Source organism: Mus caroli, chromosome 4 (assembly GCF_900094665.2).
Source record: "Mus caroli chromosome 4, CAROLI_EIJ_v1.1, whole genome shotgun sequence".
Lineage (NCBI taxonomy): Eukaryota > Metazoa > Chordata > Mammalia > Rodentia > Muridae > Mus > Mus caroli.
Window position 1 is genome coordinate 118,358,339 of NC_034573.1, and position 19,290 is coordinate 118,377,628.

Consider the following 19,290-nt stretch of genomic DNA (forward strand, 5'->3'; position numbering starts at 1 on the left):
TTTTTTTGGCTTTTTTGAGACAGGGTTTCTCTGTGTAGCCCTGGCTGTCCTGGAACTCACTCTGTAGACTAGGCTGGCCTTGAACTCAGAAATCTGTCTGCCTCTGCCTCCCAAGTGCTGGGACTAAAGGTGTGCACCACCACTGCCCGGCCTCCCCAACTGTTTTAAATTCTACACATAAATGAGCTTGTGCAGTGTTTGTCTTCTGCTCCCTGCCTGATTTCACTCAGGGATGACTGGGAAGCTCTTCTTGTTTTTTCCATTATGTATACACCACATTGTCTTTAGCCCTTCACCTGTGGATGGTCGCAGGTTACTATCTACTTGCTGTTTTGAATAACACTGCGGTAAACATGTTTGTTAATAGTGTACTTATTGCCTTGACACATGGATTTTCTTTCCTTTGGATATACGGTAGTGGGAGAGCTGGCTCTTACAGCAGTTGTATCTTTAGCTTTCTGAGGAACCTCCATACTGATTTTCATAATGGCTGCACTAGTTTCCGCTGACGCCAGCCACGCACAGGTCTCCCCGTTTCTCCAGATCCTAATCTTTCTCTCACATCATCTGAGTAGTAACTGTCCCAACAGGCGTAAGGTGAGAAACCTCAGCCTGGATCACTTTGCATCCCCTGACAATTAGAAGGCTTTTTCATATACACATTGGGGTTACACCATACAAAGGGGAATTTCTCCACAGACTATAGATCGAGTCCGACCCTTATATAAATCGTGCCAGGGCTGGGAGGAAGGAAAGTTCCTGACAAGTAGGGAACAATAAACCAATCCCCTAGATTAAACACAAGCATAATACATGAACCTAAGACATCATAAACTTTGTAAATAATATCCCAAATAAATTCTCACACAGTATCCAGCACTGCTATCAGAATATAGTGTAAGAACAGAAAGAGAGGCTGTGGAGTTTAGACGCCCGGGAACAGCCCTGGGCACCTCCTGCCTTCGTTTTATAAAGAAATAAATAACCTCACTTTAGAAAAGATTAATTGTGAATAAATATCTGTAACTCCCAGATAATCACATTAGCTCCACGCTGTAGATCTAGCAGGGCTCAGGTCACGTGAGCATGGATAATGTTCCACTCCTGAGCTAACTAGTTATTGTGGACTGGTTGTTTGTACAGTCAGTCACGTTAATGCATCTTATTTCCACATTTTAAGTAGCTGCTTATTTTCCATGCCTGCCAGTGCTGTAATTTGTATCCCAACCCCTTTCAATGAGTATTTCCATTATAAAATGTTTTACCATCATATTGTTGCCATAAACAAGCTCGTAGGGTGGTTGCTGGGTGCTGTGTAGGACCTGTGTGGATTTATTTTGGTGACAATCTTTCTGGTCGTGCTTATTTTTCCTCCAGGCCCAGTCAATAGCATGAATAATTACATCAGACCTTGCGGGGTTTTTATCTTTTCTTTTTTTTTTTTTGGATCCTCCAATGACAGACCGTGCCAGTGACACACGTGACAAAAGACACACAGAAGGCGTGTGAGGTTTTGTTCTGTTGGTAACGCTATCTGAATTATGCCTGAGCTAGAGACGGAATGAAGGAGAGCGGCACACTTCTCTCTGCAGTGGAGAAGAGGAAGGAAGCCTGGCTCAGACCAACCTGAGGCTTAGGAAAGCCAGACATCACCTTTGATCAAGATCAGTCTAGCTTGGATCCCCAATTCTGTCTCTCTGCTGGGTCGTGCAAAGCACTGGCTTCATGAGAGGAAGTTCCCCTGAACAAAATCATTGTGCTCTCAGGGAGCCCAACCTGGTCTGGCACGGGCACTGACATGTACTGACATGCACTGACATGTACTAACATGTACTGACATGCACTGACATGTACTGACATGTACTAACATGTACTAACATGTACTAACATGTACTGACATGTACTGACAGATTATAAGGAGCATTACAAGGAAAGTAATGGGAGGGAGGTTGACCTAAGTCAACTGGGAGTTAGGGCCTGACTTTCTGTGATTTCAACTGAGACCTGAAAGATGATGGTGGGAGTTGGCCAGGTTATGAGTGCCAAGATCCGCATTCCAGTAGCTGGACCGGTTTGTGTAAAGCCTGGCAGGGTCCCAGGCTGTGGGAGGAATGGAAAGAGACCAAGGTAGTCAGAGCACAAGGAATTGTGGAGAAGAGAGTGTGACAGAAAACAAGGGCAAATCACACATCCATAACAGGAAAGAAGGGGTGGTGGTACCTTGCTCTGCAATGTCAGAGAAGCATGAGCTAAGGAGAGCCTGGCAGATGCAGCAGTTCAGCACCTGGGTATGGGTGGGGCAACAACTGGGTTTAGGGGGCAATAACTGGGTTAAGGGGCAACAATTAGGTTCAGGATAGCAATAACTGGGTAACGGTGGGGTTAAACACAGTGAGGGTGGAAGGAGTGGTGGTGAGAATGAACAGGGATGGTTGAGTGGATGGAGAGAACAAAGGGAGAAGAGGTTCTAACGTGCCTGCCAGATGTCTGGATGGGTGACACTCTTTACTGGACGAAACAAAGAAGCAGGGAAGGTTAGAAGGCAGACTTAAATCCACACAGTCATTCTGAGACCCAGGGGAGATGCCAGGTAACCAGCTGAGAAAATCTGAAGCTCTAGAGAGGCAAGAGTCCAGATTACACTAATTGTGGATGCTGGGGGGTGGAGGGTTCAAGGCCCGGGCTTTGAGTGAGTGGCTGTGATGTCAAAGATGGCAATGCCACCTTGAGCTCCTGTGAGCATCCAAGCCATTCAGGGTGACAGCAAGAACTGGGTGCAGAGAAGGAAAACCAGCCAGGGGAAGCAGACCTGGGCAGCTGCAGGAGGATGCTCAGTGGACAATAGTTGACTCAGGCAGAGGAAGGATGCTGGGAGACACAAAGAACATGACAAGGGACACTGGGATGGAATGCTGGTCTGAAGAATGGCCCTGGGGCCTAAATACTGCATCTGACTTTTGTTTTCAGGCTTTCCTGTATAGCAGCTGGATATTACCTAAAGCAAGGTACTAACCTGGGCCTCTCAGTGGGGTAACCACGTCACCTGGCTGAGGCTGAACTTATGGTCTTTGCACACCAGTCCTCTTCGGGTAAGATCTCTGGGTGACTGACCAAAGCAACAGGGAAGCAAAGAAGTAACAGTGTGTGGGAAGCAGACACAACAGTGTGTGAGGAGAACTCCACAACCCATGTCCTTCCCAAGCGGTTCAGCTCTGAGACCTGAGTAGCCACCATTTGAAAGGCTTCCAGGGATGCAGAATTGTTTAGAAATGTTTCTAAAAGACCAGCTAGGATTGTTAACCTCAACTATCAACTTGGTGAGATCTAGAATTATCTGGGAGATGAACTTCTGGGCATGCTTGTTGGGGATTGTCTTGATCACATTGAGAGACGGGAAGATTCGCCCACTGTGGGTAGCACCATCCCTTATGAAGGGATCCTAGACCATATAAAGACATAATGAGCTGAGCACAGACACTCCCATCCTCTGCCTCCTGACTGCATATGCCACAGGCTCCTGCTGCTGTGACATTCCTGACATGATGGGTGTACCTTCAAACTGTGAGCCAAAATAAGCCCTCAGCATTAGCTTCAGCTGTCAACCTGACACACCCGGGAAGAGGGGACCTCAATGGAGGGATTGCCTCCGTCGGACTGACTTGTAGGCATCTCTGTGGGGGCATCTTCTTAATTGCTAATAGATGAAGAAGGGCCCAGCCCACTGTGGATGCTGCCACCCCTGGAAGGGTGGACTTGGACTGGGTAAGAAAGGCAATTGAGTGAGCCAGTGGGAGGCAGCTAGTAAGTAGCATTGCTCCATAGTGTTCTCTGCATCAGTTCCTGCCCTGACTCCCCCTCAGTGATGGACTGTGACATGGAAGTATAAGCTAAATAAACCCAGTTTATTTAGCCGTTGATTAGTTAACTGCTTTGGCTCCTGGTGGGTCTTGTGCATGCTGCCCCCACCCATAAGGTCTGGGTTCATGAATGAAAGTCATACAACAGGCCATCTAACTTTGATGTGCCTTGACTAGCTCAATGGCTGGGCACTTCTAAATCTCCCCGCGGCTAGCACACACTCCCCTCCGTTATTCCTTGCTTAATACCTTCTAAATCTATATTTATCTTTGCTGCCCTGTTACCTTCTGGGAAGCGCCCCACCCCCACCCGGGCTGCTTTCCCTTTCTCCCTACATTGCTGGATGATTTTTTTTCCCTCGGAGTCATGTGATTCGCTTCTTTCCCTCAGTCCCATCCTTGCCCTCACAATCTAAAAGTCCTGCCTCTGTCTCCCTGCCCAGCAATTGGTTGGTTGTTAAGGCAATTTTTTTTTTTTTTTTTTTTTTTTGAGACAAAGTTTCTCTGTGTAACCTGGGCTGTCCTGGAACTCACTCTGTAGACCAGGCATTTCTTTATTACTAATCGAAGCCAGTTGGGGACAGGGACCCTCAGCGTTTGGAAGTGCGGCTTTTAGGAGCCAAATTAAAACAAACCATTAGAACTAACTCCCAACAAACCCTTTCCTCACGCGTTGGTGTTGATCTGTGTTTTATCACAGCAACAGAGACTCACGCTACTGCAAACGATTTCTGCCTTGTTTTGTTTTGTTTTGTTTTGTTTTGTTGTTCTGGGAGGCAGAGTGAGGCTGACACACCAAGCACATCTGACTCACAGAACTCCTCTGTGGGTGCACCTTTACGAGCACCAGGTAGTAAAGAAACAGGAAACTGTGAAAATGTAAAAAGAAATGTACTGTCTATTATCAAAAGGCGGAATAAGCAAGATGCCATTTTCAGAAATATAAAGAAGCCAAACGGCAGAAATTCAAATTCCGCCATGGTTAGCCCTTCTTCAAGTCCCAATATGTGCTCGACTTTCATTTCTCGCTAGGAACTGCACCGCTCTGGATCAGCCAATTGTATGAGACTGTGAGGCTGAGCTCCACCCACTCAGGCGGAGTCACAGGAAACCCTTTAAAAACCTAGCAGGACCTGGCTGGACGTGCTCAATTGATCCGTCAAGGCTACACACCTTTAGGAGAAAAGCCCAAGTTTTTGCCTTGCCAAACAAAGTACTTTGGATTGTGTGGCAATTTTCTTGAAATCCCTGATCCTTATCTTTTTAAAGTTTTAATTTTATTTTTAACTTTGTGTCTTGCCTGTGAGTATGTGCACGGAGTGCAAGGGCCTACGGCAGCCAGAGGGAGGCATCAGATCCCCTGGGGCTGGTGTTACAGGCAGTGATGAGCTGCCTAATGTAGGGCTGAGAACTGTACTCCAGCCCTCTGGAAGAGCAGTTAGACCCTTAACCACCGAGTCATCTCTCCAGCCGCCAAGCCATGTCTTACGTTTGGAAACACTCTTACCATTGGAAATCAAAAATCCGACCAGTAGCTGCATGGACGACCACCTCCCAAAAGCTTCCCTTCGGTAAGTGCATACTTATTTTCAGGTGAAGGGCTAATGACTCTCTCCAAAACCCCTCCTATGAGGGAAGGTCAGACCACTAACCACGTCCCCTTCCACTTTCACCCTTCTCAAGTAACAAAGAAGTTCTAGAAGAATCCATACCTAGTTTCTTCCCCCTGCCCCTTTTGGTCATCGTTTAATCTACTCTGCAGGCCACCTCGCTCTAAAATTAGAGTTCACCTGGCATAGAAAAGAAAGAAAATAGTAAAAAATGAGAAAGCAAAGCCAGAATAATGAAATAAAATAAAGCCAGGTGACTTAATACCCGCGAAGGGCCTGTTTGTTTTAGAGTTAAGGTCTTCAGTCAGTCTCTTACAGGCTAAGAGTCAACCAATTCTAACTTCAGTGACCACAATACAACTAAAAATCTATTGCAAAATGTCTACTTTTCTAAAGGAATTAGCCTACCGAGAAATCCCCGCTGATTGTACCTACTTCATTTCCCTGACAGATAGGTTTAGCGGGACCCCCGTCTGCCCAGTCTCACTTCTTTCATGTTTCTTAGAAACTTCAGGAATAGGGTTTCTCAGATGCAGTCAGCTGCCATCCACACAGGCACCCTCTCTCTCCTGCTCTGGGTCCATGGGTTTGTAGAAAGCTTCTGACCACTGCCACCAGGGGGCGCCGCTGAGGCCTATGGGCCTCTTAGGACTGCACAAACTTCTCTTGTAGTCTGTTAGTTGCCCAGGGCCCTGAGGCTAATCCCAGCTTCTCTGTGGAGACACCCCCTTCCCTCCTGATTCACCACCTGCCACCAAAGTAGGGCTTCCTGAGCCCCAGGAACTCTCAAGACTTAAGTGACAACAGTTTTCAGTGGCAGCCACTTGGGCTCAGGTGAGTGCCTGATACTGTTCTCAGAACTTGATTTTTTAAATGCCCCTTCCTGTGACCCTCATTCTCTAGGTGGCATGACTATGGCGTATTTTCCTGCAACACAGATGTATAAAGTAAGCGTGACTTTAGCAATAAGCAGCAAACATGACAAGAATCTACATGGAGAGAGAATCACGATGATGTTGTCAGTCAAAAGCCAAAGGCCACGCAAATCCCCAGACCACGTTCAATGCATTTAGAAAATAAAGGAGAGGGGCTGGAGAGATGGCTCAGTGGTCAAGAGCACTGACTGCTCTTCTGAAGGTCCTGAATTCAAATCCCAGCAACTACATGGTGGCTCACCACCATCCATAATGAAACCTGACTCCCTCTTGAGGAGTGTCTGAAGACAGCTATAGTATACTTACATATAATAAATAAATCTTTAAGAGAGAGAGAGAGAGAGAGAGAGAGAGAACGAGAAAGGAGCAGCTCCTCACTGACCTGAGGCTCTGGCTTTAACTAAGTGGTTTTAAAAAACAAAACAAAAAACAAAAATAAACAAAAAAACACATTAAAAAAAAAACACCGTTAGGATTGAGTGGAAAAATGGCTGCTCACTGAGAACTGGGAGGTCTAATACCCTCTGCTTCCTCCTATTCCTCCTCCTCTTCTTCCTCCTCCTTTAGAGGTGAGCAGTGGGACAGAGGTAGAGGATTCTACATTGCCTAAAAGCTCGTAAGTGTGAGGGTTTGTGTGTAATGAGGATGGATAACCACATTGCCACTCCTTCTCAGCTGCAGACCCAGCTCTCCTTCAAATCCTACCCTCCTCCACCCAACAGGCTGCACAGACCCCTTGGAGCAGACTGGGAGAGGAGATAAGAACGGTGCTTGCTCCAAATTGGAGTGTGTAAGGGACATCCAATGCAAGGGAGGGATCTAACTGAGGTAGGAAGTGTATTTTGTATGATTCATTTTAACTTTAGGAACTGCCTATCCCAGCATCCGGAACCCAACCTAATCTGGAACACCTGAGGGGAAATCATGTCTGAGGGGCTGAGTCAAAGGCTGGGATGAGTGTGTAAAGCTCCCGGGGGGCTGCATGAGGGCTGCTGAGTGTGCATATATGTGACAACTGCATAGGCAAAGAACCTGAAGACGGTGCAGGTGGACAGAGCTGTGGGCGCCAGGGGTCACCACAAGCAGGGCTGGATGGCAGACAGCTGGCTCCCAAGAGGCCTGGGAAGGAGACAGAGCCAAGTCATCAACATCCACACAGTAGAAGTGAGGAAGAGAGGGGAAATAGGAGGTGTTGGGGATAGCATACCTTGGCAGCACCCTGGAGCACAAAGGATATCCGCCATGCCCACTTCCATTCCAAACACCATGGCATTCATTTCTCAAAAGCTGCCGGCTTCCTGAGCCAGGGAGGTGGCTCAGCAGGTAAAGGCACTTGCCACCGAGCCTGGTGACCCAAGTTTAATCACTGAAATCTATATGGTGGAGGGAGAGAACAGACTCTTGTGGTGTGAATCAAACACCACCACCACCACCACCACTACCACCACCACCACCACCAATAAGGCAATGAGGTTATTTGTTTTTAGACTTGCTCCCTGACCGGAGAGTCAGTAAACACCAGCTCTCCTCTGCAGCCTGTAACAGAGCACAGGGCCAGAACGTGTATCTGCTTTGCTCTGCTTTCGAGAGGAGTCAGGAAAGAAAGTCATAGCTATGAGTTCTGTGCTGGGGAATAAACCTGAGAGAAACTGCTTTAGGCTCCAGAGAAGCCCTGCCCATGTTTCCCTTACCTTCCTTATCTTTAGGTCTGCTGCTCTGTGCTGAGCCAGTGAAAGGGAAGGCCATTAGCCTGCTTTCAGCCAAATACAAAACTCTCCTAGTGCAGCAAACACCACTCTGGTTCCAGAGTTAGAGCTGAGGAACTGTGTCCACCACTGTGCAGAGTGTATCTACCACCCAAGGAGAGTAAGGTAAAACCCAGATACCAATTTACTCAAGCGGAGAAGTCCTTCTGAAGGGATATAGGCAAGGTGGTGGATCTGGTCTAGAACAGACATCACCTGAGTGAGTTCCCAAAAGACTTGAGTAGACAGTTCTCCTGGCCCCTGTTACCCTTGCTTTGTGTCTGAACTTAAAACCAAAAGACTTGTGAAGAGGAAGAAAGCAAAAGATAATAAGGGCAGCAGAAGCCATCACTGAAAGCAAGAGACACTAGCACAATCCCAACAGCCATGACTGCAAACAAGATACACTGGCACAGCCCCAACAGCCGTCCCTGCAAACAAGATAAACTAGTAGTCCCAACATCCTTGTATGCAAATAAGAGACACTAGCACAGTCCCAACAGCAAAGGAAAGAACAGTCTCGGCAACCATTTCACTTCCTCAGGGAGCTCAGTCCTCCACAATAAAACTTCCAGAAAGCTCAAGATTATACTAAGAAGCCAGAGGTTAGCAAACAAGGGAGGCAGTGTCAAAAAGATGACAACAGTCAGCTGGGGAGTGGTCCTCATTGCCTTGAGGGGTGTCTTCCTTCACATTTTCGTGCTTCTCCAGTTCTGTCTTAAGCACAATACTGCTTTGACTTTGAGTATAATCCCTTGCTTGTGAGTTTGCCTCCATACCCACATATATAACTCTCTAGGCATATTCATCACCCAACTTCAGGCTCAGACATACAAATGAATTGTTACTCAAAGGTCCATTAGGAACCCCCCGTTCAAATTGTCACAGACTAAGCCTACATATTCTGCTTTCCTGTGTCTACATCCTGTCCCCTTGGAATCGTGGATCCAGGCACGAAAGGCCCTTTGCTTTCCTCTGCTCTTCTTAAGTTTTCCTCTGAAACCCTAGAAAGGTATCTTCTCCCTCAACAGAACCACTGTAGCCATTCACATCCTTACCTCTTCTAACTGGAATATTACCATTCAGCCAAACAGCAACACATTTAAGCTCCAATCAGTTGTTAGAGTTTGACAATGCACATCTGAACACATCACCCTGAGCCTGCCATCTAAGCTCCATCCACACATGACGATGATGGTTTGAATGAGAAATGTTCCCCGTAGGTTCAGGTATTTGAATCCTTGACCCTCAGTGGCAGGGCTGTTTGGAAACCTTTAGGAAACGCAGCCTTGCAGGGAAAGGTATGTCACGGGAGGGGGGTGCTTTGATTGCTTATAGTCTCACTCAGTTCCAGTTTGTTCTCTCTGCTTTGTGTTTAGGATGGGATGCTATAAGCAAAGCTTAATGGGCCACGACAGTAAGAGCCAGGACAATAGTAGTGCTGAGGGAAATGCAGACTGTGAGGGCCCAGCTCCTGAGGATTCGGAAGGAAACAAAGTATCAGGGACTGGGATATGAGACCATTTGTGTGATAGTCTGGCAAATAACCTGGCTGCCTTCTGCCTGTGCTCTAAGAACTTGCCCAAAGCTAAATTTAAAAGTAATGAACTTTTTTTTTTTTTAGGAGTATTTCAAAACAGTGTAGCATTGTGCCTGTGGCATAGTTTAGTACCAATAACTCTTATGTGGGTCTGCAATCAAAAACTGCAAGTGAGACAGAAAGAAATACAAAATATCCCAGTTTGGAGAGAAAAAAAGCACTAGGCAATTTAATTACAACTAAGGCATGTGCTGAATGTGAGGCTGGAATCGATAGAGATTAGCACCATTAAGGGCCCACCCAGCTGAGCTTCCAACTTCTGAAAGATAAGCGCTGAAGGAGTTGCTGCACCCAGAATGACCTGGTCCCAGCACCTGTGCAATCCTGATGCCACCCTCCCACCATCCCAGTCCCTTACCCCAGGATACAAACCTGGGCCTCTACCTTCACCTAGAACCCAGGTCTTTCATACCTTGGTAACTTTCTCTAGAATGTTCTTCTCTCCCTCGGGACCCTTCCTTTCAGACCCAGGGTATTCTACATATCTTCTTATTGCAGTAACTGACATTTGCTGATCTTTAACCAGGGCTCACCCCATGACTCCTGATCCTCAGAGATAAGATGAGGCAGGAAAGGTAAGCTGAAGAGAGGTGACAGAATGTAGCCTCCAGTGGACTCGTTCCTGGGAAGGGGGTTCTGGTTCCTAGAAGAAGGCTAGGGAGTGACGTCCTTTAGAGGGTACAGCAATCAAAAGTTTCCACCTACTTTCTCACATACAAATAGACCGTTCCAGTCTTCAAAGTTCTTCACAGCTATTCTCTGATCAATACTTCCAGAGCCCTGAAGTAACTGGGATACAAGTGGCACTCTAAGGTCACACATAGACATAAGAAAGTCACCTTCCTTTAAAAATCTATGAAAGCCAAAGGCCTTATTCAATGTTTTTAAACCCTAAGAAAAACTATAGAGGCCAAAGTGCTACAAACAAGAAAAGCATTGTGTATGGGCCTCCCTGCCATAGCCTGTCGTGGGAGTGGCTGGTCTAAGAGACCACATGGGGCAGCTTAGGACAAGAGGGCTCAAGCTAAAATGGTGTCATGAACCTAGAACATGGAACCCTTTTCAAGCCCTCTCAGTAGAGAACAATGTGTCAGCTCCTTCCATCTCAGGCATCGGGATTGGAAATGAAGAAACTGAGCCAGAGAGACCAAAAGGCAGGTGAGGCTGAGCACAGGGAAGTCCAGTTTGGGAAGACGTGGTCACCTGTGCCCAGCCACAGGTACAGAGAAGCAGGACTGACCTGAGAAAGGACTCTTCAACCCACTTCTTAGCCAAAGACAGAGACAGTAGCACTGTCTCCGTCTACCTACCTCTCTCACCCGTATGACTCTATAAAGATGGCGACTCCCACCCATCGCTCTGGTAACAAGTCAGCCTCACACAGAGAGCCTCACCACTTCTGAACGTCCCAAATCCTCTCATCTGCAGGAACTCTCAACTTCTGTACTTGTAAAAGGCGGAGAGTTCATTAATGCCCTCATGTAAGAGGACTCGGGAGAGCACACAGCCCCTCAAGCTCTGGGGACACACAAGTCTTAATGAATTGTGCCTCCTCCATTTTCTACGCTGGGACTACTTTGAGGATTAAATGAGATGTTACATAAGGCGCCGTGGCACACGGGCTGCCAAAGAGCAAATGGTCAATGAGCAGCTATTTCTATTGGTAATGATCCTGCAATGATCTCGCTGTGGCCCCACTTGCTGCTGACCTCAAGGTGGGGTACCCCAGGCACTAGTTCCCAGTCTACACCTCCTCTCACTGTGAGGTTTCAAGGCTCCCCTGTGAGGATTTGCTCCAACTGCAAATCACCAAGAACATGAACTGGTTTCCGTGGGAAGGGTAGCGAAGGCACAGAAAGAAGCAGGAATCAGTATGCTGGGCCACGGACTCAACTCTAACCCCAATATCACCCATCTGCCTCAGACTAGGCTCTCAAGTGACAGCATTTGTAGGACAGCCTAAGGATTCTATGTGTGTATTGGGCGTGTGCAAACCAAATTACACTTGGAAATACCTTCCAATCTTAGTCACTGAAATTCACTTCCAAATTACCTGGATTTTACAAAGATGGCACCTCTAGATTTACACCAAGCTTAAACATCGGAAGGTTTCTTTCTAGAGTGTTTTAGGAACTTGGGAGGTATAGATACACATTATTGCTTCTGTCAGGAGGAGGAGCAGGAGGTGTTGCCTACAACGCTTTCCCTCCCGCGTGGGTTCTGCGGTGGGCGCTGAAGTGGGAGCTGTTGTTGAAGTCTTTGCCGCATTCCGTGCACTTGTAGGGTTTCTCGCCGGTGTGAATCCGCTGGTGAATGATGAGGCTGGAGCTCTGGTTGAAGCACTTCCCGCACTCTCTGCACTCGTACGGCTTCTCTCCCGTGTGAATCCTCTGATGGGTGATGAGGTTGGAGCGGTCTCGGAAGAACTTGCCACACTCGGGGCATTCGTAGGGCTTCTCTCCCGTGTGGACCCTCTGGTGGGTGATGAGCTTGGACCGCTCGCTGAAGCACTTCCCGCAGTCCGCACACTTGTGCGGCTTCTCGCCGCTGTGAGTCCGTCGGTGGTTAGCCAGGCTGGAGCTTTTACTGAAACTCTTCCCGCACACGGCGCACTCGTACGGCTTCTCGCCGCTGTGGATCCTTTGGTGACTCGTGAGGGCAGAGCTCTTAGAGAAGCACCTTCCACACTCGGGGCACGAGTACAGCTTCTCCCCGGAGGTGGGGTGACAGGCTCCAGGAGAGTCGGCACCCATGCTGATATTCTGAGGTTCTTTAGGTCTCTCCTGTGTAGAATTTCTCCAGGAAGCACTGTATGATAGACTTTGGCCAAAGTTCTCCCCGGGCTCATCCCGCTGGTCGGGAGGTCCTCCCAAGTGGACCCGCTGATGTTTCAGCAGGTTTGAGCTCTGGTTAAAGCTTTTCCAACACAGCCCACATTTATAGGGCTTTTCCCCTGTATGGGTTCTCTGGTGGGTGATGAGGTTAGAGGGGTCATTGAAGCTCTTCCCACACTCCAGGCATCTGTACGGCTTCTCTCCAATATGGATTCTCTGGTGGGTACTGAGGTTGCCACGGTCACTAGAACTCTTCCCAGAGCCAAGACATTTGTAGGGTTTCTCACTTGAATGGGTCCGCTGCGGGGCAAAGAAATGCACTTTCTGACTGAAGCTTTTCGCACGTGTGTCACATCCGTAGGGTTTCTCTGTGAGGTACAGGCCTTGGTGGTCAATGAGTTTTTCGAAGTCCTCCTCAGAGGAGCACTCTTCCCACTCCCCTTCATTTCCGTTCACATGGTCCTCCCCCCAGTCACAAGGCTGGCAAACGGCTTTGGTGGTGGTATATCTTGATAAGGCGCCAGGCAAATCCCCTAACACATCCTGCTCTGAAATCTGGTCTTCATCCTCACTCTTCAACTCAAATCCTGAAAGGACAGACAAACGGAAGGTCTCAGTTCATTCACTGGTTACTGTTATCACACCTATATCATGTATTCTCTCGATTTGGCTAACAGATTTATATATGATAGCCCACAGCTTACAAATGTGACTAGCACAAAAGCTGTCAAGTTTTTGGGTAAGCATGTGCTTCTAACTCTGAAACGCTGATGAACAGTCTGGATATAGTAACCCCACCCACCACCTTAGCCACCATGAAGCCTGGCTCTCCTCCCCACCCATCAGTCTAGAATGCAGTAACCCCACCCTAGTGACCATGCAGCCTGGCTTTCCTCCCCAGCCATTCCTCTGAAGTCTGTATTCAATAATAAACAGCTCTTCTCGTCATCCAGCACATGAAGCAGACCCCGTGTCAACACTCAGTTCCATAGTTACCCAGGTGTGTCCCAGTAAAAGCTAGACCAGCCACCCAGAATGCAGGCTGACACTTAAACAGATGACAGCGGCTACGCAGTGCATAGGCTTTTCCCGTTGGATTGCATCCATTCTTTGGCTCAGAGACAAAGATGATATGCCTGGTTCTAGTAGACTCGAGCCTGGCAAACCTGGCTTGGAGACTGTGACCCTCTCTCACTCCCCCTGCCTTGCTAAACTGTTCCATGACATTCCTAAAGCTGGCTTCCAAGGTCTAGTCTGTTATTTGGCCACTTCCTCCTCCTGAGGCTGACCACTAAGGTCCAGTATTGGTTCAAAGGTTCACAGTATTGAAGTCCAGCAATCAAAAGCTCCCTTTGGCTCATCTAATTAACATGTCCAATTAAAATTATATGCCTTATCCTGACATGGGGTTTCCCCTTGTACTTTATAAGCCATTTGCCTGTGGGCCGCATCTGTCTCCTCTCTATCCAGAGGCAGTCCTTTGTTCCTCCTGGGAAAATACCACTTGTCCCCCCTAGCCCGCCCCACCCTGCCCTGCCCCTACCCCACCTTGTTTCTTTACCCTCTCCTTCATCCTCTCTCTTCTGTCTTTGTTTCTTACTCCCTGCCCTCTGTCCCTCTGGGGCAAATAGATCTCCTCTGTGCTGAGAACTTGGTCTTGGTGTGGCCTGTGCCCATCCTGGTCCTTTCAGCTCCCATCTTTGTACAGGGCTGCAGATTCTGCCAACACCCAATGGCTCCAGCCTCACCTGCATCTGGAGGCTGGGGGTCTGGAGTCAGAAGTCTAATGGCATCCTCATCTTCCATCTCACCCCAGGCCTCTTGGTCATCAGCCTCGGTACTGCTCCACCCAGATCCAGGAAGACCTGTGGCTTCTCCTACCATCTCCACGGCTCTGATCACAGTGCGAGCCCTCATCAGTGAGTCCATCTCCTCATAGAACGGGCAGGTTCCTGGTGGACGGCTGCTCTTGGCTTTCCTGTAGCTTCGAAGAAGGTTCTTGAATCGGTAGCGGCACTGCTCCAGCGTCCGCAGGAAACCCAGTGCACGCAGCCGTTCAGCGATGGCCCGGTATATCTGGCTGTTTTGGTGACAGGTGCGAAGCTTTTCGGCGAAGGGGGACTCGCTGAGAATTGCCAGAAAGACCTTGGTCTCTTCGAAGCCCCAGTGCACGCCTGCTGTCAGAAGTGAAGAGTTCAGACATGTGAGGCTTAGGAGCTTTTTACCTAGGTCATTAGGACTGGGGTCACCTGTACGTCTACAGATCCAGAACACAGATCTCAGACTGTCCAAGCAATGGCAACACAAACTCGATTCTCAGACATGATAGGGAAGCCGGCCAACGCATCCTCTCTCACCATTTCAAGAGACAGTCTTGCTGAAGGAGAGGCTGAGTGGCCATGCTTTAGCAACTGCATCAAGTGACCCACCCAGTGGCTTCAGCTGACAAATGGTATCATCCATGACATTCTCCCTGCATTCTCTCTAAACGCATCCCCTGTCTCCTTTGTGGATCCTCCTTTCAACAATATTTGGAACCTGAGAATCCACAAGGATCAGAGACATCAATGGACCTCGGTAACCAGGGCGCAGACTATGGCTAAGGACAAGCTTTCCTCACTGGTCCACAGGCAGGGAGGGCCACAGTTTAGTCTCCATTCGGGTAAGTGACATAACCGGAGGAGGCAGTGTGGGGGAGGGGCTGCATGAACTCCAGGCAGGAGACCAGGCTCTGTTCCTGCCGATGTGGCTTCCAAAGCCTCAGATGGCTGTCACAGACTCTCCCTTTGCAGTATCAGGTGCTTGCCACATAGTGACTCTCAAGGCTACACTGTCAGTTTCTTCTCTACACGCCAGTATTTCACGCACTTTCTTACCCAAGACTTGCTATCTGTGAATTAACTGGCCATTCTCACACGCATTACGAGAAACACGCCTAAGGAAATGACAAGATCACTCGGGTACCACCTCGGAGTGTCCTCAGCGACACCTTTTGGAAGCAACTGGAATCTCTCCGGTCTAGCAAGGCTGCAGAGTTATTTGCCCCTATAACTAAGAGAGGTGGTGCAGAGGAGAGTGAGTCTGAGGAGGCCCAGGTACTTGGTGTCTTACTCTAGGGTCAGTGATCTGACTCACAGGCTGAGCTCTAACCTCACGAGGCAGCAGCCTGGCTGATATTCATCTAGTTAAATGCCATGTTCTTACCAATACGGCTCTGGAGCAGAGTTGGGCCCCCTGCAATCCTGGGCCCCTGAAGAGACTCCTCAGCGGCCAGGCCAGAACCACTGCAGTCTTCCATGGTCTCCTCGGGCTCCCAGCTCCCTTCATCTTGGTCATCCATCTCAGTGTCGCTGTCACCCAGCCTGGGGAGTGCCACTGCCTCTCCTGGCCCACCTGTGGTTCTTCTAATGGCTGTCCGAGCCCTCACAAGGGCCTCCAGCTCCTCATAGAAGGGGCAGGTCCCTGGCGGATGGCTGTTCTTGGCTTTCCGGTAGTTCCGGAGAAGGTTTTTGACCCTGTAGCGACACTGCTCCAGAGTCCGCAAGAAGCCCCGTGCTCTCAGCCGCTCTGCGATAGCCCGGTATACCTGGCGGTTCTGGTGACAGGTCCGGAGCTTTTCAGAGAAAGGAGACTCGCTTAAGATGGCCAGGAAAGTCTTGGTTTCCTCATAGCCCCAGTGAACACCTGACACCTTCATGTCCTCCGCACCCCATTGGCATGGCTCTCCCCAGGCCCTTGAGTCTGCCTGGGCCGCTGCCTGCACTGGCTTGTCTTGCTCACTGTCCAGGCTATCGTCTGCAGCACTCCCATTCCCAGAATTTATAAGACCCCAAATCACCGGTCCTTGCTCTTGCTGGGAGGTAACACTTGGCTTTGAAGCTGGAACTCCTGCACAAAAGGAAGGACAGAAACAACTGAGCAGAAACAACCCTGTCAGACTGTGTTTATCTAAACTGTTCCCGAAACTCACATCCTTCTCCTCCAAGAGGCCGATTAGAAACTCCCATGATGATCTCCCTAGAGAGGGGTGCTTAGAAGACACAGGACCATCACCCAAAATGAAAGGGACCTGCCGGCTCTTCATCTGCCATGCTGTTGTTACGAAATACATCACGGAACAGGGTGGCTAGGAAAACACACAGGACCTCAAAAATCCCCATCAGACTCAACTCACTGTTGGAGGGAAGGAGAGAGAAGGCAAGTGAGGGAGAGAGGGAGGGAGGGAGACAGAGAGACAGAGACATAGAGACAGAAGGAAACAAACACAGAGACGGACAGAGACAGAGAGAGACAGAGAGAGACAGAGACACAGAGACAGACAGACAAAAAGACAGAGAGAGAGAGAGAGAGAGAGAGAGAGAATGAATGAATGAAGAGCCCTAGAGCATTGCTGAGCTAACAGGTAGTATGCATGGAACATCGCGTTTTCTGGGATGTCTTCGTCCTAAAAATGTAGCAGGTCTACAGGAAGACCTTCCCAGCAGCACCTGGTCCTAACAAAGCAGAAAGCCTTTCATTATAGTATATGTTTGAGGTGCTCTAGATAACGAGTTTTGATGTAAAGCCTTTTCGGGGTACTCTAATCCTGCATTTCTTGATCAGTTCAATCAGCAAGCACTATTGGGGTCCCACTATCCAGTAGGCAGCCCTCAGCCATCTATCTTAACTTTTCACAAGTTACCCTGTTGAAACCTTTCTATTCTACCCCATTTGTGTGTCACCCTCCCTCCCTCCCTCCGGGGACAGACCCTTTAGCGTTGGCCTTCAGAGAAGGTGTGCTGGTCACATGAGCTTTGAGCATTTAGAAGCCCTTGCTACTCGATTTTCTCGTGACCTTGGTTTGCAGGAGTCTGCCCACAAGGGGAGTTCTCAGTGGGTGCTGAACTTTCGAGACAGAGAGCCTGGGCCAGTTCTGGACTAAGGTGACTGACTGAGGTGATAAGCCCAACAGGGCTGGCTCCAGGTAACAGCATGCAGCCCCCATCCCAACCTGCAGACTCTCTACATGGGTGGCTACAAGGAGCCAGTCTTCTTCCTCCCCTGAAAGTACAGAGAGGACAGAGCTCTGGTTCTGAGGGCGTGGCAACCCCTTTCTTGGAACTGAGTGTACCAGAAACAGGCCAGCTGGACCCCAGGACAGAGTTACCGAGAGCTTTCCTTACCCAGGCACGCACTGTCCCCACGATCACCTCCTGCAGGGTCCTGGCAGGGCTCCTTCTTGGCTTGTCTACTGGGGCTCGGGGTTTCCTATGACACACACACAGAGGACCTTAAATATCAATGACACTTTAAAAACCCCCTGGGAACCTGAGCAGGCCTAAGAGAGCTCACTACAGCTTCTAACACCACAGACTGTGATGTGGGGCCAGCACCCCTGTCAATGAATTAGCACCAGGCCCAGGGGCCAAGGGCTAATAGCCTATGCTCTCTCCCTTTCCTAGGGAGGTCATGAGTTAGGGGTAGGGCACAGGCAGAGGATGACATGAAAAGAAAACAGTAGTTTACCTGGGACTTGCCTGCCACCTCCCAATCTCCAATGCTCGCCATCTTTGGAACAGTTGAGGCTTGGGGTGTGAGGAGAGCTGAAGAAGAGAGCAATCCGTGAGATAAAAGCTTTGGTTCTCTAAAACCACTTCTTCTGAGACACAGCTTCCCAAAGGTCATACTGGGAATCACACCAAGGGTGCCCCAAGCCCGGCACGCACTTGCCATTTCACTTCCTTTAGAGGCTGGGACTCCTAAGCTGTTTGCAGTGATGTACCAGGTGTGAGGTACCCTTCCCCATCCTGTGAGCAGCACCCAGCCCACTGACATACCAGCACCTTCTGTATGACTCTAGCCAGCGGGTCTTGCTACAAGCATCCCGTTTCACAGAGCTTCTCAACCTTTGGCTCAATGACAACATCCATCCGACATTTATCCCACTGTGTACCTTGAATTCTGTATGTCCTTTCTCCCCACCCCACCCCCAAGCCCATCCTTTGGGAGAAAAAGCCTCACTCTCTTCTATCCCCATATCCTTGGTACTTACCACTCTCTTTCAAGGACTCAGGTGGCATCTTGGAAAGGTCTGGACGTCTATTCTCCACCCACTGTTTTCGGGGCTGGCCCTCAGAGCCATGAGTCACTGGCTGCAGCTGGAACCTCTGGAACTCCTGAACTGCTTCGAAGGACCTGGAGTCTTCAGAGCATAGCTCCAGTCCCTACACAAAGTCAAAGCTTCCAACCATCAGATCAGTGTGGTCCCCTCAATGGGACAGGACTGTTTTATCTTGAGTATGAACGTGTTCCGTGGGATTAACAGATTCTTAGGATCCAAAGAGGGTTTTAACACAGTAAGAAAGCTATCAGACTGACTTCAGGAAACAAATCAGCATTTATACTATCATATGAGTTCTGTCTATGCTACCAAATGAGGTCTATCTCCACTACGAAATGAGTTCTGTCTTGTGGAATTCTGGGAGGCTACACAAGTATTTAAAGCAGGTGAACACTATTCAAAATGTTCTTGCTTCATAAATTACATAAAATGTTGTGACATTAAAAATAATTGATAAGCATATTTATAAGCCTGCTTGCCTCTTAAGTAGTTACAATCAACAAAGAAGCTGCATGGATAGACGCAAGAAAATCCTCACTCTACCCAGCTCCTCCAGCTGATACCACACTACAGCGAAGCCTTCAACCCCTTGGGCCAGAACTGCCAACA

General features: G+C 48.8%; 1 protein-coding gene across 5 annotated transcripts in view; it reads right to left on the bottom strand.

Annotated features, from left to right (window-relative positions):
• Positions 1-7,692: 7,692 nt before the first annotated feature.
• Positions 7,693-19,290, bottom strand: part of Zscan20 (zinc finger and SCAN domain containing 20) — a 28,832-nt gene continuing 17,234 nt past the window's right edge. For 2 of the 5 annotated variants that reach the window (XM_021160918.1, XM_021160919.1), the window contains exons 3-8: positions 18,613-18,784; positions 18,087-18,163; positions 17,744-17,828; positions 15,786-16,469; positions 14,330-14,758; positions 9,886-13,168 (exon numbers count right to left, since the gene is read on the bottom strand). In XM_021160918.1, the coding sequence (XP_021016577.1) occupies positions 11,940-13,168; positions 14,330-14,758; positions 15,786-16,469; positions 17,744-17,828; positions 18,087-18,163; positions 18,613-18,784 (2,676 nt within the window). In that variant the 3' untranslated portion in view covers positions 9,886-11,939. Of the gene's footprint in view, positions 7,776-9,860; positions 13,169-14,329; positions 14,759-15,785; positions 16,470-17,743; positions 17,829-18,086; positions 18,164-18,612; positions 18,785-19,290 lie in introns of those variants that run through there. The other 3 variants (XR_003836480.1, XM_029476627.1, XM_029476626.1) reach the window with 3 other exon arrangements.